At 35.8% G+C, this 26,901-nt stretch overlaps 2 protein-coding genes across 5 annotated transcripts in view; one reads left to right on the top strand and one right to left on the bottom strand.

The window, feature by feature from the left end:
- Positions 1 to 13,450, top strand: part of Tmem214 (Transmembrane protein 214) — a 29,774-nt gene extending 16,324 nt beyond the window's left edge. The window contains exons 10-15 of one of the 2 annotated variants that reach the window (XM_072303421.1): positions 3,047 to 3,194; positions 4,847 to 4,943; positions 5,883 to 6,051; positions 6,545 to 6,699; positions 6,871 to 6,948; positions 8,265 to 13,450. In XM_072303421.1, coding sequence (XP_072159522.1) covers positions 3,047 to 3,194; positions 4,847 to 4,943; positions 5,883 to 6,051; positions 6,545 to 6,699; positions 6,871 to 6,948; positions 8,265 to 8,397 — 780 coding nt within the window. In that variant the 3' untranslated portion in view covers positions 8,398 to 13,450. The remainder of the gene's footprint in view (positions 1 to 3,046; positions 3,195 to 4,846; positions 4,944 to 5,882; positions 6,052 to 6,544; positions 6,700 to 6,870; positions 6,949 to 8,264) is intronic. The other variant, XM_019041056.2, reaches the window with a different exon arrangement.
- Positions 13,451 to 14,098: 648 nt separating this feature from the next.
- Pop2 (CCR4-NOT transcription complex subunit Pop2) lies at positions 14,099 to 24,808 on the bottom strand. 3 transcript variants are annotated; one of them, XM_019041059.2, is made up of 6 exons: positions 24,576 to 24,808; positions 22,787 to 22,966; positions 17,450 to 17,639; positions 15,902 to 16,105; positions 14,876 to 15,079; positions 14,099 to 14,325 (listed from the first exon to the last, which is right to left on the bottom strand). In XM_019041059.2, exons 1-6 carry the CDS (start codon positions 24,592 to 24,594, stop codon positions 14,226 to 14,228), a joined length of 897 nt encoding a protein of 298 aa, XP_018896604.1. In that variant the 5' UTR covers positions 24,595 to 24,808; the 3' UTR covers positions 14,099 to 14,225. The 3 variants fall into 3 exon arrangements, with proteins under 3 accessions (XP_018896604.1, XP_018896605.1, XP_018896603.1); XM_019041060.2 differs by lacking the exon at positions 24,576 to 24,808; XM_019041058.2 differs by lacking the exons at positions 14,099 to 14,325; positions 14,876 to 15,079; positions 15,902 to 16,105; positions 17,450 to 17,639; positions 24,576 to 24,808 and adding an exon at positions 18,768 to 20,627 and having other exon boundaries at positions 22,787 to 22,965.
- Between the last annotated feature and the right edge of the window lie 2,093 nt (positions 24,809 to 26,901).

Here is a 26,901-nt window from a genome sequence, read left to right as displayed (position 1 = left end):
GATTTTGTAATTCTCACCCCTTGGAAGAATTTGAACAAACGAGTCAACCTGCTTTTATAATGCTCTCTTGTGGTCTTCGGCCACTGTTTTCTTTGAGTTATTGAGAGATGAAGCATTGGGAGAGAAAATGAAAGTAGTTAACCTAGCATTACATAACATGAAAGAGTAACGCTTACCAGAAGGATATTAGCTGAGCAATATTTTCTTATCCTTTAGATTCTTTTCTAATGAATAAGTACATAACAATGTTTAATGAGAACGTTGTTTTATCTTTGTGTCAGGTTCTTACTGTTGTCGAGCTGTTGGGTGATATATAACAATAATTAAATAGGTTAATAATCTTGGCCGATTGTAACTTTTTAGCAAGAAGGAACTATAATAGCCCTGGTGCATGTGTGTGAAGAATTATTTGTGGCAAAAAGTGCATAATGCACAGAGATAGAAACAAAATCTGGATACGGAAAAATAGCACATTTGGTATGCCTCCGATCTCTGTATCAAATAATGTTTTTTTTCGTAACCGAATCGTGTTTTTATTTCTGTGAATTTTGAAATTTTTTTGTCTTGTATAATTCTTTAAATCCATGCATAGGGACTGCTGTGGGTTTTTGGGCACCAAAATCTGCTAAGAATTTTGGTGTAACCAATATCGATTATGCATGCCAGTTCTACTACACGGAATGAGACTTCCTTGAATGTATCCAAGTCTTGAGTTGAATCCTAGGTAACTCTCTCTTATCTAAAATCAAATTTGTCGGAAATGAATGAGTCACCTAAGTTAGCTTGACGAGAGTTGTAGGGAATTGTCACTCTGTGTCAATGTTTGACTAGCTGAGTGTGACCTTGTTGCAAAATTATTACCTCACAGGAAGGATAGATACACTCGTTTGATTTGCTTTCATGAACTGTTAAACAGCTGTTTTCATCTAAAGCTAGTATTGTTATCTATATTTTGGTCTTTATGGCTCTCATCATCATCCCCCCATGGGCGCAGCTAGGGGGGTCCTGGGAGGGGGGGGTCCTGGCCCCCCCCAGAAATCTTGCCCCCCCCCCCCCCCCCCCCAAGAAAAACGGGATCCTCCATTCCTCAACCCCCCCCCCCCCCGATCTTTTCACAACGAGAGGTGGTCCCATGCCCCCCCCCCCCGCCCCCCAGAGAAATTTCCTAGCTACGCCACTGCATCCCCCTCATCTTTGAAGTCTCCTGGTCTTCCTCTGAAAAAGCTAAGTTGCATATCTATCGCTCAAAGTTCCTTCATCTAATCATTCAAATCCAAATGAAACTTACATGTAGGTAAGCCCACAGAATGAGGCTCTAAAAAATATTATTTTCTTTCATTGATCACTTAAGTATTGACCAATAATAGAAGCTTGTCAGACAACAGCTCCTGTTTATCAAATTCCAGTTTTAAATAACTAAGTATTACTCACGTATCCCTTTCTCCAAGAAAGAGCAAAAAGTTTATTTATTCATTTATTGACAAATGTAAGGAATGTGTGTCTAAAAACAAGTAAAATAAAGATCCAGTGCAACAATCTATCTAAGTAACAGGCCAACTTACAACAACTCAAGCTTCTTTATATATCAGAAAAAATTGAAATTACTTAAAGACAAATAATTTAATCAAGTTACATTAATTAAATGAGTATTGCTGAAAGAGAGAGGCTCATTTAATTCCGGCCTCACCAAAAAAGTTTTAAAGTTTTAACTTTCATATGTCAATACCTTAAGCCATTCAAAAGTCAATGCATGTTTTAAAGCTCCCCCTGCTTAAAAATAGTCTATTACTTTCATCAGTAGGGCCATAGACGTATTGTTAAGTTACGTATGGAAAAAAAAATTGTTGCAATTTTTCTGCATGTACAAAGAAGTAGCTAATCCAGCAAGAAACATGCCACCTGTATATTGCTGTATTGAAGAATAACGCCGTATGAATATTGAGATGTTGCCAAATTTCTCCGATAAAACCATAATTTTTATAAAAAGTTACGAATATTTTCCCTCAGTATTTTTATACATTTTAATTTAAAATAAACTGCAAATGAAATTATCTAAAAAATTGAAAGGAAAATAATCGGCAGTTTTCCTGAAAATTCTGATTTTATCAAAGGAATTTGACAACATCTAAAGACTCATATGGCGTCCTTCCTGGGTGTACTAGGTATTCAATCTGCCTGGAGAACAATTTAGCTTGTAGTTTGTTTGTAAAATATAATGTTTGAAAAAAAAAAAAAAACGTCATGCTCAATCAAGTTATTATTGTGGGAATATTTTATCTCCAAACAATCAAGCTGTATATTATTGAGCTTGTTTCAACTGTAAATCAGTCAGTGCAGTCGAACTGAAAGGCATTCGCGTTCTCAGTAAAATCCAGTTTCTTATTGCTGGAAGTGGTAACGCAGCGTTACCACTAAACGACCTGTCCTAATGCAGCTCATTGAATACTTAATTAATCTGCCTGCCAGCTGTTTCAATGTCAGCTGTGATGTCCACCCTGCTCAAATTCCGACAGTAAAACCACACTCAGATTTTCCTGATGAATGCTACATCTGTCTGTGTTTTACTTGTTTGTTCATCTTATCCTCTGAACACCCTCCTCTTTTCCTCATCGAACCTATCCTCACATTTGGGTGCTCTTCCAATTTAAAGTTGAGAGGAGATACTATGTTGCCCTTGTCTGATTTCCATCATTTTTATATTTGAAAGAAGAGGGGGGGGGGGGGATTTGTCACTGAAAATCCCTTATCTTGTCTCCCTGGTTTAAGCCCCCCCCCCCCCTTTCAGCGTTTATCATTTCATTATACATCAGCCATAATGATCTAATAATATGACATGTTCTGAACCATTGAATGAATAATGTTTTTTGTTCAGGTTGGTCCTTTTTCGTTTCGAAGAATTATATCCTCAATTTAATTGATATCGTGGTTATTCTCAATTTAAACACACACACACAACACCCCACCCCTCCCCTTCCCGATGCTTTTTAGAACTTACTTGTTAAAAGGTATTCTAATTTTATGATCTTCTCTTCTCTTCTTGTTGCAGAGCCTTACGCAAACAAAAATGTCCGCCAAATCAAAAGCCAGCAAACAACAGAAATCCTCCTTCTCATGGAAGGTATTACTTTTCGTCATCATATTTGCAGCCGCATCGCTGATCGCCTATGATATCAACAAACATGGCAGTTTTAAAGGTAAGTTCCTCAAGATCAGATTTTCAAGAACGTACCAAAACAGTTTCCCTTGAAATTTTTTTTTAGAGTTCCAAGAGGACAAGAGCGAAATGAAAAAATTATAACAAGGTTGGCTTTGTGTCTTTAGACAACTTGATATTTCAAACTATCAATTTCTGGCTCCTCTATCCACACCACAGAAAAATTACAGGAGGAAACATAAAACTAGTGAAGCCCCATCAGATTTTGTTAGGCGGAGAAGTTGCCTTGAAACTTTTCATAAAAAAGCTATTTATCCATTCATTAGGTTGAATCTCATATTTGAGGAAATAGTTGTCACTCTTTGGTTTAAGTAAGTATAGATAGTTGCTAAAGTAGCGGGACAGCTTCTTAGTTTTGGTGACATGTCGTAAGACTCATCAAGCTTTGAATATCCTCCCTTTGAATATCGATCGAGAATTAGTTAAATTGCCTCTTTTTTAATTTCAAAGTGCTTAAATTGTTTCGGTAGACAGTGAAAAGCACTCCCAAGAAGAAGCAGCATGAGGATGAGAGACAAGAACTGATGTCACCTCCAAATAGAGTGGAAATTGGATACAATGAACCTTTAGGGACTGGCCTGATTTGGTCGTTATATCCGATTGTCGTTATAACCGATGCACAAATACATTGAGTCAATGGGAAGTCAATCACGGGTACGACCAGATCGCAGGTCGTTTTGTCCGATATGTCGTAATATCCGATTTCCACTGTACTTAATTTCTATTTGAGTAGGTCGGTTGAGCTGGTTACAGAATTAAGTTTTGATTTTTTCAGATCATAGGCCAGGAAAAAATAGTGAGATTTGTGCAGACACTAAGTTTCCTCGTCCAAAATTGGCAGAGATATCACTAAAAAATCACAGCGTATGACATCATCCACTGTAGTGGTGCATACCATGGTATCTACCACCTTAGTTTCATCAGTATTTCCAGTCCATCAACCTGTGCATTTTTTTTTGTGTGCACAGTTAATTCATGAACCCAAGGTAAAAGAAACAATTGTATGTAGTATTGCAGTGGCTGGCATCATACACTGTGTTTTGCAGGGTGATATCTCCATTCATGTTGGATGTGAAAACCTTTCGTCTAGACAGACTATATTATTTTTTGCCAATCTACAAGCTTAAATATTCAAAATGCGATTCTGTGAACTGGCCCATTATGAAAGTATATGCACCAGTTATATATATATCAAGCCGCTATCTCAGTGCATTAGAGCGCTCTGCGACTCCAAATCGTCATCGGAATCGATCCTCCTCCATCTTTTCCCTCCTGCCAACCTTTAACTGGATGCTCTCGCCGTCTTCTTTCGGAGGAACCCAATCAAATACCTTTCTGGGCAACCTACCATCTGCCATTCTCCGCACGTGTCCATACCAAACCAGCGGCCTGGTTTTGATACCAGTTATTATTGTTTCAATCTACAGAAAAAATTATGTATCCTTTGAGATTTGGTGGTCGCAATTAATTTTGTTAACAAAGAAAAAACCAAGCTGGAAATTGTTTGCTTATAGTCTGACTTTTGATAGCTCATATCTTAATCCTCCTCTATTGTAAGTGCCCGATAGCTGAAGTTCTTATGTAACTAGTTTGATTCAACTCATACTCATTGTTGTTTTCACCTTTTTGTAGCATCCAAAACAGGAGTTTTCTTGAAAGAAAGTGGAACTCTGCAGTTTGTCGATCAAGCCTCTGCTAAATCCAAAGTTTATTACAACCAGGCTCACAAGTAAGTTGACCTCTTCTACCTTTTCTACAAGTAGACTCATTTCTTATCATTTACTATGTTTAGCACCATTGATACATTTGAAATCATTAGGACAGAACTGTTAGCAATAACAGGGTGTCTAGCATCAGGATTTTCCCGATTCAATCAGGATTTGAGGAAAAATCGGTCTTAAAATCAGGATTTGAGAAAAGTCGGCCGTCCGAAATTCTAGAGTTCTGCTTTTGCTTAAGCTTATGCAGGACTTTTATTTTTCTCCGCAAAAAATCAGGATTTGATCAGATGTACCTGTCAAAAATCAGGATAAATCAGGATTTCCCAAAATGAAAAAAAAAACTAGACACCCTGAATAACTTGAAGCTACAGTTTAAGCTCTAGTGAATAGGAATTGAAGTATAAGTTTTAGAAACTCAATAAGTAAATAAATTCTATAGTAGAGGTCATGTTTTGTTCAGCCTCATTGTTGGGAAATTCAATTAAACTTTTTTTGGTTCTTGCAGGTATTGTCATTGCACTAAGCTGCTTTGCCATACCTCTCTTTAAAGAATTAATATTTTAACGGAGCCGTTCATAAAATATGTAACGTTAAAGTCAGAATTTTCAACCTCCCTTCCTCCCTCCTCGTAACACTTTCGTGGCCCAAGTCCCTATTTTTCAATACATTAAAACGGAGTGGTGTAAAACGCTTTCCTTGACATTCCCCCCTCTAGAGCGTTGCGTATTTTATGAACAACCCTTAAAAACCTAGATATAGTTTCTGATTGTTTTGATCAAAAGTCTAACTAATAGGTTTCAAGTCACTTTGATCCACATGAGTGCATTAAGAAAATTTCACATGTGTTTTTTCATCCAGGCAATTTTGCAAGTAGAAAAATTAAACTAGGCAGTATCCTTTCTGTGGTATTACCAATTTAACTTTTTCATAATTTTCTCTATTTATAGGTGGACGGTGAAAAATACTCCCATCTACTATAATGCAACAGTTGAGTTTGCTACACCATATGCTATATTAGCAAAAGAAACTTCTTTGGTAGTGTACAATAACGCAGTCAAGGCGGCACAAACTATTTCCTCTTATGTCCAGCAAAAATGGCCTGATTTTATCAAATGGGTAAGTTCTTTTCTGCTTATTTTCATGACTCTTGCTGGAAGTATTTTGCATTGAGGATGTGTGCAAATCCAAATTATTGGGCACAGCGTCAGTCACCAATGACAGATGATATTTCGAATTTTCGAATGTCAGATGCCAGTATCTGATACATGAAAATTAAACAATTTTATCATACATCTGTTTGTCTACTAGATTTTAGTGGACAGTTGAAAACTCAACGGTAATTATTAAAAACCGTGGTGATTTTACATCTCTGTGTGAAGAAATTTCTGCAAAATTTCAAGGAATGATGTCCATTCGCTCTCCTTTGAATAAATAATTCAGGAGCAGTGACTCCCGAACATTGCAAACAAGATACAGGGTTGCTAATCTATCCGGACGATATGTCTTAGGAAATTTATCGCTCAGTGAATTTAAAAAAAAAATTGTAGTGTAATATCCATGTCATTTTAAGATCATCCATTGTAAAATGTGACTGTTTCTTGTTTCTTAGGTTGACCAGTATGCTCCAGAAGGTTTTACACATCATGCACAAGAATCTGCGGTGAAAGCTTGGACCGCTTCAAAGTTCTATTTTTGGGAAGGCGTGACCCTCAGTGCCAAATATTTTAAGAGTTTTGATGAATGGGCACGAACAAATTTGTTCACGTAAGTTGTTCTGAGTCAGAAATTTAATCCTAGTTTTTCAAACTAAATAGACTAGAATATTTGCTGTGATTTATTCCATCATTTAATCCATTATTTTTCAATGGCTGATAAAAAAAGTATTCTCTGTTCACCTCACTGTACCTGATGTTAATTTATGAATTTGTTCACTAGGAATCGGAATCCATTTTCATCGTGTTGTTCATATAATATACTCTCAACGCATGGCTGTTGGAGTACTTTACTCGTTCGGTTAGTTTTAGCTTGTTTCTTTTCTCCTTCCCTTCACCTTAAATTTGTTTGGTTTTATTATGCACTTTAACTGTTTGTATTAATCGTCATTCTCCTACCATTAGTTCCTAGAAATGCTCTTAACTGACCGAAATGAATTCGTCTGAAAGTGATGAGATTTCGCCTCTCTCATCTTTCGATAGGCAAAGACCTAAAAACGTAAACTATCGGTATTTTCAAACCCATCAACTAGTATTCCAACTTCACTGGGTGCCGTACGCAAATGGAGAATTTGCAAGGGTCTGAAATTTGATGAATTTCCTGTTTAAGTGGAATCCTCTGAGTGAACTGAACACGAAGATACCCTTGATTCATAAATTGAGCAATTATTAGAGGAGATATGACAAAATAACCGATTCTGCTAAAATACATGTGTTTAAATGGGAAATGCCGCCAGATGACGTCACAAGGCGCACATTTTCTCACTTTTAAATCAATTTTTCTCCAATTTCCCATGTCAGAAAAAAATTATGAAAAATATTGGGAACTCAGCTCATTAGGCACTTTCAGATGAAGCAATAAAAAAATTGCGTGCAAATTCTCCATTGTGACTAAAGTTACGGAGTTTTCATATCAAAACTCTTGAGTGTGCGTAAAAATAATGTGCAAATAATTGAGATAGAACCCGTTGAAAATTTTGGAAACCGCAATTCCGTTATACATTTGAACTATTAATCTCCGCCCCTCGCAAAGTTTCATCTGCCATGTCAGGTAACACAAATGATAAAAATAATTTTTGCCCCTAAAAAGTTGTTGATCGCTCCTAAAAATTAGGTTTGCCAGCCAAGATGGCTCTTAAACGTTTGCCCTAAATTTAGAACGCTGCTAATAAGTGCTCAATTTTTTACCTCCAAACTGATCATAATTGGAATTATTCCGAAGATTTCAGATCGCCAAATACTGAGAGGGAACCCACTTCGAAAATAATAGACGAATGAGATGAATGCAGGAAATCAGGATTTTTAGCGTGTGTAAATTTCTCATCATGATCTCCTTGCTCATGTGAAAGAGTTTCAAATTACTTGTAGGGAATGAAAATACTATGCATCAATAAAAAGAATCCTGGCGCTGGATACCAGAAGAAATTTTTGAAGTTTCAAAATCGCTTAATTTCTGCTACTTATATCAAAAAGTAGCCTTACCAGGAGCTTCAAGCTTATTAATTGCCTTGAATATTTGTTCATTTTGCCTCCTTCAAACAGAAACATGAGCATTGTTAGCTTTTCTTGAACAAATTTGAATAGTTAGTAATTGATGTTATTTTTTTTCATTTTTAGTGGAAACATGTCCCCTGAAAATATGAAGAAGTATGCTTCCCTAGCCTTGAACTCTACCCAAAAGTACGCTTTGGATACCTACTCGTGGATCGCTCAGAAAGTCGAAACAACATTTTCAACTAAAATCAAATAAATTCCAACGTTTATTCTGACCTAAGGTTTTTATATCTCACTCTATTCGACCATTCCTGTAAATTATAAATGAAAAGTCTCTTTTTTTTAATTCTGTTTACAATGAATTTTTTATGCGCATTTCGCTAATTTTCTAAAATTGGCTGTCAAGACGAATTCCGATTTTTTAATCTTGTTTTACGATGATTGCAGTTTGAATGAGATTGTAAGTTCACTCTAATTACCGTCACGATATGCTATTGCAAATGAAAATCATCGATAATGAAGACGAACGAAATTTTTTTTTACTAATTTCAATCCTCTGTCAAAAGTATTTTAAGGATAATGGTCTCAACTATTTTAAACTAAAAATTGGTCACTTTTCTCTAAATTTTTTTTTCCATATCTTGCCTCAAAACCCATGTCAAAAATACAATAGACTTCAGTCAAAGTACCCGTTTTAAAAGTACCTTGTGGTCATTTAATTTCTCTATAATATTTTAAACCATTCTCAAAACCAAGTAGAACTTATACTGTGTACCTACTTGAATTGGACTATATTTTGTTGTATGGAACTATTCTTCCTGACTCATCCAGAACAGCACCTTTCTTCGAAGGGAAACTAATAGCACTGATGTTGTTTCTAATGTTGGGCGTGGAATAGTAGTTCTCATTTCAAAATGTGGTTTGGAGTAAATTGGAGTAAATTTTGTAATAGGAACTACTATTCCAGACTTATTTACAAAAGCATTTATTTGCATAGCGACATCAATGGTTTTTATGTCGTTTCTATAAATGAACTAGGAATAGTATTTTCTTGTTGAAAAATGCAGTAAAGTTTGGCCTCAGCTCACTTTGATTCGCAAAGAATCACCTCATTTTCCAAAATTAATCATTGTATCAATTCACTTCTGATCGCTATGCTGTGAAAATCTGATCAGGAAGCATGTACTCAGGCCAAAAGGCCTCCCTCAACTTGATAAGTGAAAGTTGTATTGAGTCTTATGATTTTTTTATACTGTTATCTAATCAATTAATTTAATCTTGTACATATTTCTATGATATTGTTTAGATAGCTGTGTATAAATGTATATTCATGTCTTTAGTCAATAGCAAAGTTTTGCTAATCCATATTTCAAAATTGGTTCATCGGGACCCTGCACTGTAACTGAACATCGAACAGAATTGGGGGAGAGAATTCTTTCAAGAAGTTATTTAACTAACAGCTTATTCTGGTTTGGCAGATGATGTGCTTACCCTAAAATGTTGAGCATTTGTTGGAGAAGTATTTCCCTTTGTGTGTGGTAAGTTTGCTGTAAAGATCTTCAGATGTACATCATCAAATTTTTCATTTATTTTAACTTACTCCATCAAATTTTTAAATATCACTTACTCTACTTCAGGTAGTAACTGAGTCTGACGCGAAAGGAGTATCAATGTCAATTAGCCTATCGAAGAAGTTTCTTCTGTGCTTTTTAAGTCAAAAGTTTTCAAAATATCATTTTTCAATACCATCTATGATTTTTTGTCCTGCCAAAACCACAGAAATCTTTCCCCCTGTCAATAGAATCTGCATTTGGTCCCTTCTGTTCATCACCTGAGTTATTAACAAAACCTATCAAAAACTTGTCATAGTTTTGAGCATTTAGCACGAAATTTTCGATAAAATTGAGGTAAAGGCAGTATTGAGTTTGTCAAAAGAGCATTCTTCTTGTCTAAAATTGAAGTCTGAACAGAACATGCAGAATGTGAAACAAGGACTTAGAGCTTTAATTTTACACTAAGCCTTTCAGAGTAATGAGACCTCTAACCTATTTTCTCTGTTTAAATACGTCATTTTGCACATTTTTATTAAATGCTATGTGATTAAATTGTTCATTTTTAAAAAGGTGCAAGTGACTGAGGTTTTTGAGCCTTATTATCCTCATTGATCAAGATATCTTGAACTCTTGAGTTTTGATAAGTGAATAGTTGAATCGAAGGCTCTTGAATCTACCGCTTATTTAGTCTCTGAAGGAAGCCCTATGAAAACGAATACAACGAATGTGAAACAACAGTCGATATCATTCTTCATATCTTGAGAAAGCATGTACAAAATATTTTGGGCGTGAAAATAACTCATGTGACTTTTTAGAAAAACAATGATTTCAGTGTTCCATCATACTGGAGCAACTTACAAATTGTAAATGATGCATTGTTGTGGTAACCGATTATTTGAAGGGTCACAGACTGATAATAGAACGATGTACCCATTGTTATTATTTAATTTTAGTTATTGTTATTGATAGTTTTTATGCATAGTTTTAGCAAAACATTTCAACAGTTAGCGAGAGTTCTTTGTAAGCAGTCTAATTCTCTGTTCCATGACTCAAACCTTTTTGTATACATTTTCTTACCCCGTCCTGTTTTTTTTCTACCCAGGTTGTGAAATCAATTGATCCTCAAAATATTTAATATTTAAGGTCTGTAGAACTTGATGTCCAACAATTGACCGTCAAATGTTTAAGCGCAGCTGTAATGAGTCAATTGCAAGTATCACTAGAATACATTATCCGCTAAACTTTAATATGTCTTATCTTGATTGTGACATTTCAAATTTTCCGCTACTGCTGTATATTTTTAAAAGAAGAAATCCAACCTAATTGCTGTAAATTTTCTTAGAGCATTCCATCAGCAAAGAAGAGAAATCTCAGAAGTCTTCAAGAAATTACATTGACCAGTTTTTCAATTGAAAAATTCAGTATGATGGAAGTCTACAAAGTTGCAAATTGAGATAAGATGTTTCCAAGTTTTGTTGGTGAAGATATTTTAATCATTGCTACTCATATTTGTAAACACGTTCATAGTGAGATTGGGTGCTGGCACCTGACAGTGTTTTTAATTTTTGAACGGCGTCAAGGGCCGGCAAAGGTATGATTTAACTAATGGTAGGTATGGTGCACCTAGATTTTGAGCTCTATAGCCCGCTTCATGTTGGGCACATGAAGCAGCAACGTACAAAAAACAATTCAGTCTAAGTTCTTGATGTAAGTGCAATTGGTTCATTACATGTGGAAGTTCCTTGCAATTTTTCTTGTGCTTGTTTGACATTGGAGTGGAGGTTTACTGTAAACTGCGAAAAATACTTAAACTAGCTGCTAAATCTTTAAAATTTATTTACTCCTGAGTCTGTTGATAATTGTTTCAATCTCCCTCAGAAGATTTAATCCATCTACTGAAACCATGCCTTTGGAGTGAGTATACTAACTCTTTCCCAAAGCCTACCTTTCAAGATTAAATTTTTGATTGTTATTAACAAAAATCTACCCTGCCTTTTATACTGGTACATTTTTCTCATCACAGTTCTTGATTAGAGTTAGATTTAGAAGATTTAATGAGAAATCAGTCCTTCAGTGAACTTTTTCCCTGTAAATGCTATGATCAACTTTGTACGTACTCAGGGTTGCTACAGTCTGCGTAAAACCGGGAAATGTCTGGAAAAAATTTTCACCAAAATCACCTTTTTTTTTTCTTTTTAGAATGTGTTTTACATTTCCAACAACAGATGTTGCATGCCTGACAATTTTTATATCATTCTAATTATCCAGCATATACTCAAATGTTCGAGAATTTTACCAAAATTTGTCAGGGAATTTCTTCTTCCAAATTCTGCAGCAACCGTGTGTACTGAACAAGTGATTAGAGGCTGAATCTGATTCAAAACTCCTTATAGTATAGCTTCATGGAAAAATGAAATTTTAATGGATAATTATTCAACTCTCTGCATGCTGATCATACTTAACCATTTTCTCTTCTCTCCTCTCTTTTAGCTGTAATAACACTGAACTTTAGGCATTCCTCTCTTTGTAACCTTTGTTATAAGATTACAGAAAAAAATTATTGTTATTGTTTGAGTTAATATGCAACATAAATGAATCATGGTGATTAAATGTATAACGATCCTAAAATTTCAGTTTCTTGACCTTTGGTCTGAATTTTAAACAGTGTAAATGCCGAACACCTCATAAAATGTTCAGTAATACATGAAATGTTAGATGCTCCCTTGAAAGGATATTTTTTGTGAATGAACCATTTGTTATCAGTCACACAATAATTATTACTCATGCTTTTTTTTTACCATGGACGAGGCTTTTAGGAAAGAAAGATTAAAATTTCCAAATAATTTTGATAAGAGTCCTATAATATCCTCTGGACACTTGAAATTCTTATTCATACATATGTTACAAGAGCATTAGCAGATAACGCACTCTTCATGTTAAAGTTTTGGAGTAACACTGTTGTGTATTGTTCTGCATTATCCCAAGTTACAAAAGCGCCTCAAATGAGTAAAAATGTTTTTGTCCTCCTCATTTCAACTCGCATTTTTGAGAAACGCAGAGCATTAAATAGGCAATTATTCCCCCTGAATCGTCTTCATTCTTTGATGCATTCTTGAGAAACGTTTAAGTACATCAAATGCTTCAAGCTCACGATCTACTCCATCATACGCTCTTATTGCTGAAGATGTCCTGATAGTTGTCATTTTCTGTCCTTCTTTCTCCTTAACCTGTAAGCATGGGTTTTTTCGAGCATGATTTTTCACTTTAAAAACAGTTTTTTAAACAATAAAAGCTCAGTTACATCAACCCTGCACTCTCATCTATATGTATCTAAATTTTACTTAAAATTTGGACTGTCGGGTACCTGCCATGTTTATATTTCCCTGTAATTTCTATCTCTTGTGTCTTTAAAATATTTTGGTGTTTGCAGCACTTGTAAAAATAACTTATACTTCTTCCTGAATTTTCCGGTGTAAAAGATGTTATCTATTAATATCAGATTATCTTCATCATAACATTTAGTTTTACATAAATTGAAAAATTAAGGAGCGTCCAAAAATCTGCCTCCTGTTCTCTCAGTTCGCATTAATCTCACTTTATTTTCAGCTGCAAGTGCTGCACACACAATCTGGCTTTAGTTAGTTATTTTATTTATATTGAATGAGATGTTTTAATTTAGTCTATTGTATATATCGGATGTTTTAAGATATTGTTTGTTTATTTTTTTTGCCAATAAAATATCAGGAAAGTTATAAATGTCTTCATCTTTTTTTTTTCTTTTTTTTCCTACCTTCTCAGAGTTTAAAACTTGATAAATTTCTCATTTTCATCCTAATTAGAGCTTTGTTGTTTTGGGGGCTTAAGGTATTCATGAAATTAATTTTTTGCAAAAATGCATAATTGTATCGTCAGCAGAGGCATTTGTGTAATTTTTTTTTTTTTTTTTTTCAATAACTCTTGTATTTATGCATCCATCATACTCCGCAAGTGTGAACATTTTAAATTATAAACACAAGCTCACCTGTACATCAATCATTAAAATAATTCAGCAGGCGTTTTTCGCATTCTAGTCCATCCTCAGTAGCCAAAAAATTGTAGGTATAATCGTTGTGCTAATCAGTTAATTTTTATTCCTCTTGTATTTAATTTTCAAACTTGATCTTTTCAAGCAGGTCATTGCTCTGATTGGGTTTATTCTTAAGTTTTGGTTAAAGATGCAGCACTAACTTTTCCTCCCTAAATTTTGTGTCAAATCTTAAAATCACGAATGACCCATCTTACAATCTTGATCAATGAATAACAGCTAGTAGAGCCTGATCACTGGAGTATGATCTTAAGTTTTAATCTTTAACTTCTAACTTTTTTTAAAATCCTTAGCTTAGATCCATTGAATTAGTTACAAGATTTCATACAATGATGCAATAGGATTTATTTAACTTCAAAACAAAGTAAATATCACAACAATGGCAGATGAAAATATTTATTCCTGAAAAATTAGTGTCAAGAAAGTTGACAATTTTTCAGTCTGAAATCATTTGTTAAAAAAAAGTCTTATGGTGTTGTTGTAGACAATTTCACACAATTTTTCCTCGAGTTCGTCCCGAATGGCTGCTACTATTTCCAGTATTTGTCTGCAAAAAAGAGAAATTTGATGAAATATTAAATGTGATCTTCTACCAAAAAATCATCATAGTATGCTCTTTCCGAAAATGAAAGTTGGAAAACTTTAATCAATGACCATATATCTTTGCACAGGAATATTTCATTTCCTTTATCCCTTTGACAAGGTCACGAATATATGTCTCATTAAAGTTTTCAATTCATTGAAATAATTGATAGGAACACAAACTTCTTAGCCACAGGATTTTTTTATTTTCGCTCAGAATTAGGAGCTACAGAAAGCTTCCCAAACTACGATCATCAAGTGGCTTTTTCTTTAGAGCCTGTCACTTTGAGCAGAAATATTGAGGCATGGCAATCAAGATAATATGTTTCTTATTTCTTTTCCGGTTGACTGAGCACTAAGCATTCTTCTGCCATTATAATTTTCAGCATTTAGCACCCATGCTCTCAGGTGATTTGGAATCTATGGAATCTTTTTTTGGGAAAAAGATTAGAAGGTACATAAAGTGGTAATTTTACACTTAATAGAAATCAGTTAAATATTCAAAAAGTAGTTACGTCATTGTTGCTGGTTCATTTCTGCTCTTCACCATCAGGTCGGGGTTCCATTTCTCCTTTTTCACTGCATCAAATTTTGTTTTGACGAATGGAAAACCAGCATGGGTCGGTCTCACCTCACACCAAGGGCAGTCCGTTTCCAACAGCAGTTTATCTTCAGGGATTTTTTTGACGACCTCTAAATTTTCTTTTGTTTTTAGAGAGCTGATAGAAGCAATAAAAGTAAAGAAAAAACTTGATATACCAACCATTAGTGAACTAAGTAATCGGTTAGATTAAGTGCTTTTTACATTTGTTACATCAGTACTGCACTTTGATCCGGATTTATCGTATGAGCGCACACCCAGGGGCCTGTATCGTTGACTTCCCCCCCCCCCCCTTTCTTCCCGTTTGTGTAATCTTTTTATTTTTTTATACTAAGTGGTTTCCTTCACTTACAGTTAAATTCATAGAGAACCCTCTTCCTTCTTTTCCCTCACAGAATGTGTCGAAAAACGCCTTAATTACAGTAAAAAGAGGTTTAAATTTCAAAATTTATCAAGGGAAACCCCTTCGATCCACCTTGCCTGAAAAGTTTTCCTGCTGAATCTCTCCTTTCTGGGCGGCTACCCCTTAGGGGGGTCTGCACCTCAGAATGCCACTACATGTGCCCAAAAATTCTAAACTCAGCCCTGTTTATGATGAGGTATAGTTTGTCGTAACATTTTTCAGTTGTTAGCAGACATGAACATTACCAACTAGGACAGAACTATAATAATAGAATTTTAGGATATAAAATAAAATTTACAGCCCTCGGACAATTATTCCAAGCATGGAGATCAGGAAAAATCCTTTTCATAAAGCATGCGTTTAAAATTTGTTCCATTCACTGATTTGTCTGAAAAAAATTCTCTGAAATCTTCTTAGATGATAGTACTTTGGACTGAAAGTTTATGAAGACATTCATTCTCAGATGTCGTGCATGTTGTTCTATTACTCTGACCCAGATCACTTAAATTCCAAATTTATTTACTTCACTATACTTACCACCCATTTATACCAATGTAATAGCCGAGATTAACTAGTGATTCCATTTCTTCCAATGAGCCGTCAAATGAGTGGACGACCCCTTTAGGTAAATCTCCAGCATGCTTCTGAAGAATTTCCAAAAAGTCTCCACCAGTGTTTCGATTGTGAAGAAATAGGGGTAAATCATGTAACTTACTCAGTTTCAATTGAATCTCAAAATATCTGGCGAAGAAACAAAACTATGCTGATGACACTCTTACAAGAAATCAATTTTTCAATTTTATAATTGTTTAATCTACATACAGGGTCATTCAAAAGTCACTCACCACTGGCCATGTGGGGGGTGGCCATTTGAAATGTTTGAGTTGCCCCTCGCCCCCCCTCCTCTGAAGGAGTCAAAAACTGGAAAGTTCTTAAAAAAGTTCCCCCTTCGATATGAGGAAAAACGTCATAAACCGCAAATCGATATCATAATTAGAACTGAAGTTATGGCCAGTGGTGCATGACTTTTGAATAACCCTGTATATTAAAGATTTTAATGCGAAGCAATGGGAATATTTTTAGCGTTCGCATTTTCACTCTTCAGATCGCTCACCGAAACTTTCAATGCTCAATTTCAATTAAATTGAGCATGTAATTTTTTTGCCACTCTTTTTTCATTTATTTATTTTACATTCATCTTCAAGTCATGCTGAACTCTCAAATATTCATATGCATGCATGTATTACATAAAATGCTTGTGCAGCAGACTTCAGGTAGTTCCGAAATTTCCAAATTAATTTTCAAGTAGGTATCTCCAGGGTTTTAAGCGCAGTTAAATAGGAAGTTGAGTTGACACCACAGTAAATCTTCTGCATGCTGAACGCTCTCCTTCCATTTTAATCAGACATTTCAATGCCTAAACTCCTGAGCCACATATCTGATTTTTGCATGGCATTGCCCACAGAAACTTACTTATGCATTGGAAAGCTAATCAACGTAGGTAGGTATCTGAAAAATTTCAACAAATATTTTCCTACTTGAGAAATATTCAGTGAAAATTTCGAGCAGTTATAAGTTTTCTTGCTTCCTATTGAAAAAATATAATTATATAATACATTTTCAAACACCAGAATTAGGATATGTGGTTCGTACAAACCATCTATATATTTTAAGTCAGTCATTTATGAAATGTTCGATTAATTTTGTGTCGCCATGCAATTCTCTATTTTCGAATGTTCAATAAAATGAGTGGATTCTTGAATTTTTACAAAAATCAATACTTCTTCCATGGTACAACATAGCATTAAGTGGTGAATCAAGAGAGCCAGGTATCTCAAAATGCAACATTTCTAACTTCTTTTGTTTAACTTAGCACCATGGGAATAACTTGCTTTTGGGGCCTGTAAGTTCATTGAGACAGGCTGACTCCCAGTATCCTTAAATAAAAATGTACTGACAGCAGAAATTTTGAAACGTTGCATTTAAAATACGGAATTCTTTAATTTCAATGCCAATTCATTTCCTTCCAACATCCATTGCCTTTCAAAACTAGTAGATGTCAACTAAAATAAAGGGAAACAATACTTTTTTTGGATTTCTTTTGAGCAAAACTGGAGTCTATCATAGTCTAATCCTGTTTCTCCAACTGCAACAACTTTTCCATGAGCACTTCTGATGAGCTTCGAAAGGGATTCCAAGTAGTCATCTGGATTTCCTGAGCTCTCAAACTCGTTGCACCTGGTCGGATGACAACCAACGGTGCAGAAAAGACGCTCTGCAACCAGAAGAGAATCTTATTTTGGATCATTCGTTAATCATTGGAAAATTTTGCAGTAAAATTAATGAACTTGACGAGTAAACTAATTTTGAGAATCTGGTCGATATTCACATAAAGTTTGGTTTCAATTTTTACTTTTGACCCATTTAAATACTCAGCCATAAGTCATGAGAAATCAAGGATTGAATCTTAGGAAAATGAGCTGCCCAGAGTGAAAGCAGTGTGACCTTACTACAACATCATACATTTTCAAGCAGCATATCTTACAAAAAATTCGCTTTAAGAGTTTAATAATATTTTGTCAGTTGGAGAACAAAAATTAAAAACGAATAATTTAAAAGCATCGAAATGAATTTAAATTATTTCTCCTCCAAACGGCTCAAATGATAAATACACAGAGACTTAAATGATGAAACCTAAATGGAAATCAACATTTTTAGTGCATACCAATTGCCTTTATCTACTGTAAAATAATATCATCAGGGTGGCATGAAACGTAAAAAAGAGATGAAAGATTGGAAATTTCAGTGATACATTTCATGGAATTTCACGAGGCTGTGAATATTTCATATTTTTCAGGGGCTAGAGTATGCGACCAGCACTCAAACACACAAAAATCAAAGAAAGTCACAATTTTTACATTTTGCGAAAAATGAAGACGGACCGGCACACCTCAATATCCTTCACAAATTTCTGAAATTTCATGAAATATTTCACATGAAATTTCATGATATTATTTTTCATACAATTTTGCAACCTGAATATCATCATCGGCAGTTGAAATGCCCGGATTGGACTAAATGAATTTCGAGTTGAAAAATGATAGGACTTGTTTTCCATCAATGATAAATAATTGATCATTAAGAGAAATAATTTTTTTCTTTCTTTCTTACTCTTCTATTTTCAACATGTCTGCAGGTTTTAAAAACTCAGAATGGGTTTTAAGCACATTCCTTGCTGAGCTGCATAAATTTGGAAACATAAAATTAATAAATTATCACAAATCTAAGAGAATGAAGAAAAAATTTGGTTTAAAACTGTGACTTTAAAATTCGTGTGAAAAGCAAATTAACATTAACTAGAACAAGAGTGTCAAGGGAGAAAAAAATTTAAAAACCACGTTAGTTTCGCTTGAGAACATTCTTTCACAATTCATTTATTTTTGGTAAATATCTTAAACGAAAAAACCATTTCAGTGATAATTTCTTCTGATGGAAAAACAAAAAAAATATTGTAATAAACAGAGTAATAGCTGAAAAATAAAAATGGATATAGATTTCTTTGCAATAATTAGAGAACAAGTAAAAGAAAATGGCTCTGGGGTTTTGAAAAAATGAAGAAAAAATCTATTTTTTTTCATAAAGGATATAAATTCTGATCAAAGTTTTGTCCTGGAAATTTTTAAAGAACATTTACCTTCTCCTCAAGATTTGAGGACTAATGGTGTGCTTAGAGGACTTAATTACAGGACTCACGGATATTCAAAACATGAATAATGCCAACAATGTTACCCAAATTTTTCTCAAAAGTAATTTTTTTTCTTTCTTTTTTTTTTTACAAAATTGATGACCCTCTTGATGAAAGAAGATTGACTTATTATCTTTACATTTTACAGCACATAATGTAGATTCATTCCTAGCGAAAAATAGTTGATCTAACAGCCAACAGAGCTGTTACAGTAAAAATCGTAATAAAAGTACAAAATGGTTTTTAACATACTTACAAATACCTTAAAATAAATAAATAACAAATCGGGGCTGCATTCACGACACTTCTTCACATTTTCTGACAAAACATTGAAAAAAGAAAAAAATTACTGAGAGGCAGCACTGAATTCCCTTATGAAGTGTTATTACTGTCTCCACTTTCATTAGTGTTCGTAGCATTTGCTGATCCCGAGTTTGCATTAGTAGTCGCACTGCTTGAATTTGAATTACTGCTATTCGTGGTGGCGTTTGTGCTGGCAGGATTGCTGTTACTGTTGTTTCCATTCACGATGAAAGAGGTTCCTAGGCCGTACAAATGTCCACAATACTTGGCATCATCTATGTTGTCTTCGAAGAACATCTCACGCATCTTGAAAAAAGCCATGCCTGTCAGCAGCGAGTCACTGCCAGCTTGGTGCTGAGGTCCTATCCGTGCAAGTTCTAACTGATCCGCAACCTCTTGCAAGCCGCCTTTCAAGTTCTTGCAACTTTTCATTAGGTACTTGACATCGTAAACAACTGGAAAGTACGTGCGGAGAATATCAAAGAACTCAGACTCCTCTTGGGGTAGTTTCTCATTTGTTAGGAGTTTCAAGAGATACCCAAAGTCATAGCCTGAATGGAAGGACAAAAATTTAACGTTGTCCATCAGAACAATTCCAGAAGTCATGAGAAGGACTGCAAAGTCGACAGGATTGATGCCTTCTTCTTCGTGTTTTTTGAACTGGATACCAGAGTTCTGGAGCAAGTCGATACTGTCTTGGGCGTACATGTCTTCGGAGAGATTGAATTTGAAGTTGAACTGCCACGTTGTGTAGGGTCCATTGATTGTCTTACCTTCCTCGTCCAGGAAGGTCAGTCCAAGCTGAATTATTCGCAATAGATCAACGTTGCATTTTAGGAGTTGGTACTGGAAGTCTGCATTGCTCTTGAAGTCACCGTAGGGTCGGGCAACAACGCCTGGGAATTCTGTGTCCATTGCGACATACTTGTACTTGCTGACAATTTGACGGATCGTTCGGAATTCATCGTACATGTTGTATGCCCAGACATCTTTGATACCACATTCTTCGTTGCTGAGCCGCACGAGAGTGCCCTGGTTATTTCCTGAGGACGGACTTGTTAGTGACTGCCCGGAGGACACTGTGTTGCCGACGGTCGACGCGTTACCAGTTGCTGAAGGCATTTCTGTATGCTGGTTTGTTCACTGGAGCAGACCAACTCTAAAGTTATTTCCAAACTTAGTATATCTGGCACATTTTTGTGTCGCCAACCAACACTGAAATAAAAAACAGACGTCCGAATTAGAAAGGACAGTCAGAGCTTCGTTTTGTAAAGTTATCAGGAAAAAACTTTAAGAAGCAATAAGTACTACTCTTCAAGGCATCATTAGCCGCCAATGTGCATCAAGTGAAGAACACAAATCGACAAAAATACATTTTTGTAGATTTACTTTTGATTTTTTTTTTTTTTTTTTTTTTTTTTTTCCGGTTTCATGAGCTTTCTTTTCAAATCCTCTGATAGCACAAACTTTTTTTATCTCCTTTAATGTCAAAATTTCAAAACTTGATTGAAAACCTATGATTCTACTGGAATTCAAGTGAAATTCCTTTTGTCGAGTTTTAAAACCAAGACTGAAGCAAAATAAAAAGTACAAAGTATGATCAACGGTTGACGAATCGCAAGTTTTAACAGTCCATTTTTCATCAAAAGAGTTTTCTTAAACCAGTTGGTATAATTTGGTGACATATGGAATTGATAAGAAAACTGTGTTCTGAAAATTATCTATGCTAATGTCGAAATCCTTCACAAGGCAATCCATCAGTGTTCGGAATGGTTAGTTTCTCATGAAAGGAAAATTAACCTCGTTCAACAGCATATAACCAAAGTGCCTGATTGGCTACTAGCTACATATGTCACATGTGCCCTTATTTCAATAGTTCCCTTATTTCAATAGTCCCTTATTTTCAATAGTTTTAATCAGTTAAATTAAGCTACATAATGTTCAACGGATTTACTTCAACAGATAATGTTCAACAGATTATATAAAAGCGAACCTCCAGGACTTCGGAATTAACATACAGAGCCTTGCTCCAGTGAACGGTGAGTTTCTTAATCACAATAATTGGTAGTTAAAAGGTTTAAACGGTTAACAAAAAATGATGACCTAAAAGGAAAAAAGGATGATCGTAACTTTGCAATAGCGTAACTTTGGCTCTCAAGAAGCTGCCTATCAAGTATGACGCATGAAAATGCTGAGCTGCATAGAAAATATTTTTGCAAAGTATATCCTAGAGAAAACAATTTTCTTCATTTAAATTCAACCCAGAGATCAAGGAAGGTGAGATCACTTCTGAAATGCTAGACTTCTCTAAATCTGTTGCGTATGTCTCACTTTTCTATGGTGTGAGTAGAAAACTTGTGATAAGTTGGACACATGGCCATTTTAACTGCATTTTGCACGTTGGTTTAAATTAATCTCCAATTTCTTTGCTCATTAGAGACTTTGGAAAGTAAGGATACTGATTTCTCATGATTTATGTTGCTGAAAATTCAGGCTGCTTGATGAAATGAATTTTTAGAAGTTTTCCCCTTTCTGACGTATACTGCTCAAAAGCAAATACAAGAGGTCAGGTGGTTGGTGGTATGACTTTTAGTTGTTTTTATTTCTAATCGATACATTTCTTTGGGTTTATACGTGATTTGAATTCAACCATGCTTACAATAAAATACAATTTCAGGGGTGTAGAGGTGTCGTCAGACAAGTTGGCATTAGTTTACTTTCGATTTGCAGGTGCAGGCAACGAATTTACGCCTCTGCACAAAGCGATGTTTGCTACTGTCCACCTTAAAAACATCCGTATCATGATCGCACCGTAAAGAAACTACTTATCAGTTGTGGTCTGCAACTTTTAGGTGGTTGTGATTTCTGTGTGGCTAAAAATTGAAGTGTTACACGGTTTGAACGTATTAAAAAACCTATCCAAGCTTGTATTTTTGCTTCTGCAAAAGTCATGTTTTCATGGGGATAGCAGTAACACGAAAACGCCTGCAAATCGAAAGTAAACAAATGTCGACTTATCTGACGACACCTCTAGAAAGGTTCGGACTGTCCTGTAAATTCAATCAACCTCTCTGCTATGTTCAACCAAATTTCTGGTAACTTTCCCCAAAGAACAAAGGTGGTACAATGCACCATTCAATTTTTTTAACCCAAAATTGAACTTTCTAACTGATCAAATGCAGTTTTAAAATATAAAACCATCTGGGTTGGCCCAATTCACTTGGCTAGTCCGGTCAGGCATGGTTGGGGAGATTCTGCATCCCTCAAAATTCTAATTATAACCATTGAAAAAGTTGCATTTTTTTCGTGGGGATTGACTCGGTTACAATCGTAAGACCTAGAAGTATCACTGCCAGGAAGAACACTTCACTTACCATCAGAGAGTGCAAGTTTGTGAGCAGAATGACTTTCTTCTAAACTTCCTCCAGTGATGATGATTTTGTCCAGCCCGTTTGACCATGCACGTTCCAAAACGTTCTTTAGATCTGCCTGATGTTTTTGTGATCCCCGATACAACCCTTCATACATAGGATCCGTCAGATTGGCACCAATGTCTGGAAAAGAAAACAGGGAAGATGTCAATTTAATCTCAACAGAGATGGTGACGTTCGATTTTGCTGAATCAGAAGAAAATTTTGACGAGAAATATGGGGGATTTCCTGGGATTTGAAAAGCCTAGGGCGAGCTTAAATGGAAACATGTTTCACTAAAAAAAAATACTCCTCAATTGTGCCACCTGAGTGAATGAAATGGCCTGATGATGCCAATTCAAGGCTAGTTTGGTTTGACTTTTTCAGGCTGATAGAATTCAACTAAAACCTCTTTGGTACTGCTGCTTCAATGGCTGAGGTTGAAAAACGCAACTTCAGATTGCTACGTTGTAAGTCTTCAATGGTGCTTCATTTTTTAAAAGGAAAACTAACCAACAGTTTCTAAAGAAATTATCTATGAATTTCCTTCCCTTATGCTGAAAATATGGCACAAAATTGCGAGGAAAGTTTTTAGTTTTCCTAGAAGGAAATGAAAATTATCGGAGATTTAGCCATCAATTTATTGAAAGCCTTGCAGCAACATCCAGTGTGAAGGCAACAAATCTGCCATTAAAAGCATGAATTCAGTGCTTCAGTCTCTCTTAAAACAAGGTGTTCTTTGACAAAGAAATATGAAGGTGTCTGACACCCGTTGGATCAAAGAAAGTTGTGAGAGATAAGAAAGAGCGTGAACGATGACAGGTAAGACAGAAAAAAAGTTTTCTTTTTTGAATGACATTTAATGGACTGAATAGATGAGGTCTACGAACCTCTACTTGGAAAGTTGGGTTAATCAGTGCTGAATCACTTGAGGTTCAATAAATATGCCACAACAGGTGAAACAGAGCCTTTAAAAGGAATACTGAATCAAAATGATACCATCCCTGAAGTAAGTTCAGTACTTAGTTGAGTAACAAAATTTTGTTGCGTTCATTGTTGATAAGAAGCACTTCACCAATGGTCTACAAAAACTGGAACATTTAGGGAGAGTTTGCTGCCAATGCGCATTGCATGCAAGAGCAGATTGGGAAAATGTGGAGACCGTAAGGCTTCGGTTTAAGTACCTAACCTATACCATCCATGGGTAAATGTTAAGTTTTTATAATTGAAGGATGAATACTGAGGTGGAGGAAACGTAAATAATGAGATCAAGATCAAATCAGGGTGGAATGTGAGAATGTTACAAATTTGATTGACCACTAGGAAGCCTTCGCATTTTCATGAGCATGACAAGACATAGACAGTCCCTGGACAGTTCGTAGCCAAATGTCAGCTTTCAGGATGTCTGACTTCTCGACCCTAACTTATGGTGGACATCAACAAATCTGATTGCAGCAAATCAAACAAGAGAAAAGCTACCATATATTACTCCAATGCACTGGGTTAGTGAAGGGACTTTCAGTCCTGATTGTCTTTGTTCTGTAATTTGACATTCCGTCGACTTAACCTAACTGAACAACCTAAGCGCGGAGACACCTTCTTTCAATCACTTCTAAGTCAAATTTCGGGATAATATCAAAAGACGGATTCATTCATCCGACAGTTTTAAAATTAATCTAATTCTAAAGCCTGAACTGTCACAATCATTGGGAAAAATTAGTGTTGAAAAGAAAAGTGAAGAGGACCTACTTACCGATGAACTTTCTAAACATTATTAAATGCGAGCATCCGGTTACGGACACAAAATATTGGTTTACAAATATGTACGATACTACGATGGAACAATTGAAATCACACGAAGTGTAACACTTACAGGGAACTTTTAAAATTAAAAAATATAAAAAATAGGAAAACTTTTGAAGGATTTCACGAGCCGTTCATTTTCGTTGAAGCATTTCACATAGAGAAGAAAGAGGGTGGCGGGTGGCGCGTGGTTTTGCCACTGACGTCACTAACTTACGACTGACGTCACGAAAAAGCGCCAAATTATGAATTTTGAGGTGCTCTCGAGAGAAGCGCAAAGCAAAAGGGAAAAAAACAAAAAGAAATCATAAGAAAAAATAGCTAGTATGAACAGGAAGTTACAAAGAAAAAATTTAGCGATTATCTAAAACCAACATGAGGATTTTTGGCTTGAAGACCAATCATTCAAGTTTTATCTATTGTGCGTGTTCGTCATTGTATTAATACCTACTTCCTGAAGTGAAATTAATACGTCCTCAGGATCTCTGCATGTGGAAACATTCAAAATAAAGCCAATCAGTGGATGCAACTTAATGAACTTCAGTGTGAGGTTCGATTGCATCTCCTGATTTGACATGGACAAAAAAAAGGCGGTGTTTGCATTTCGGGTCTCTTGAAATGTTTTTGATGACGCATGTCGGTACGGCTATTTTTATCATCGATTTTCTTGGAAATGGTTTAGTTTATGGAAAAAATTCATAGAACATAAAGTGTTCGAAATTATATCATGAGTTGATTTAAGCAAAAAAATCGGACGTTATGCTCCGTTTTTTATATATCGAATTCCGGATTTTGCTGACCAGGTTGTATCCAAGACCAATCCACACAGGTCAGTCATTCCCGTGGACGAGTTTTGGTACTCTACTGCGCAGTGACGTACTATTGAGTGCTTGCAATGTATTTCTTATGGGAGCACCCGTTGTGACGTACTATTGAGTGCAGCCGAGTTAGGGCCGGGCGGGGAAGTGGCTTTCAAAAAGATGCGCAATGACTGACCTAGGTGTGGATTGGTCTTGGTTGTATCGACCTACATCACAGGGCACACAATCCTTAAGATGCAAACACCTCCTTTTTTTAATGCTAATTTGAAGGCGAACTAATGAAAATGGATAATTTTGAATGGGAAATTTTGTTTCCAAGCAATGGTGATTGGTGATGCAACGCGTCGCGCTCCAGCTGACTCTTAGTCCAGGCGCCTGGTAGCTAAAAATGAGGCTACCTGGAATTTCGGGTACACAGCGATTTTTTTGGCTTACTTTATGTGTTTTGGGTCGCTGAATCCGAATCTGAAGTTTCCTACCGCGTATCTGGTGAGCATTCTCCGCCATATTGAAAAAATTGCCTAAAAAGGCCTTTTTTTGCGGTTTTTTTCATAAAGCGGCTTCGCATGAGAAAAAGTCCCGGATTTATTAAATGTTTTGAATAGCTGACATAATTTGGAAGAAAATGGTGTATACATGAGCTAGGTTTGCTTAAAAATTGAGGAAGACACAGCATCGTGAACATCGCGCCCATTCACGTTTTCGCGGCGCACCCGTCAACGCGCGATCCGGCTCGCCGCGGACAGCCAAGTTCCGAACCGTTCCGAAGTTCCGAGTTCCGAAGATCCTCCATTTTTAAGCAAACCTAGAATATTCATATACCATTTTCTTCTTAAATATGTCAGCTATTCAAAACATTAACTAAATCCGGGACTTTTTCTCATGCGTAATCGCTATATAAAAAAAACCGCAAAAAAGGCCTTTTTAGGAAATTTTTTCAACATGGCGAAAAATGCTCACCAGATACGCGGTGGGAAACTTCAGATTCGGATTCAGCGACCCAAAAAACATTAAGTAAGCCATAAAAATCCATGTGTACCCAAAATTCCAGGTAGACTTACCAGGTGCCTGGACTATAGCGTCACCGCTTGGTTTCTCGGTTTTCCTGTGTCGCCACTGCAGTTTCGACCGTTTAGGGATTAGTTTAAGGGGGCTAAAGCCAAGATTGTACTTCGCAAATTGATAATTTTTGAAGAAAAATCAAAAATTAAGAAGGAGGAGAAATTTAACTAAATAATAAAAGGAACTCAAATCTACAATATAATACAAAACGATTTGGAAAATCTCGTCATGTAAATGCAGAAGATTCAAAAACGCCTTCAATTGATGCGTGATACCTCACGCGTTCCGGAGAGTTCAAATAGTTGTATTCCTGCGCCTTAGCTGGTGAAAGCTTAATATTGAAGTAGCGTCACCGCTTGGTTTCTCGATTTTCCTGTGCCGCTACTGCAGTTT

Source organism: Bemisia tabaci, chromosome 8 (assembly GCF_918797505.1).
Source record: "Bemisia tabaci chromosome 8, PGI_BMITA_v3".
Lineage (NCBI taxonomy): Eukaryota > Metazoa > Arthropoda > Insecta > Hemiptera > Aleyrodidae > Bemisia > Bemisia tabaci.
Note: the sequence above shows the minus strand (reverse complement) of the source record. Positions and strands in the feature narration are given on the sequence as shown.

Bases quoted from the DNA above. Each gene is read 5' to 3' on its own strand.
- Pop2 (XM_019041058.2), bottom strand. From the start codon at position 20,534: ATGCCTTCAGCAACTGGTAACGCGTCGACCGTCGGCAACACAGTGTCC.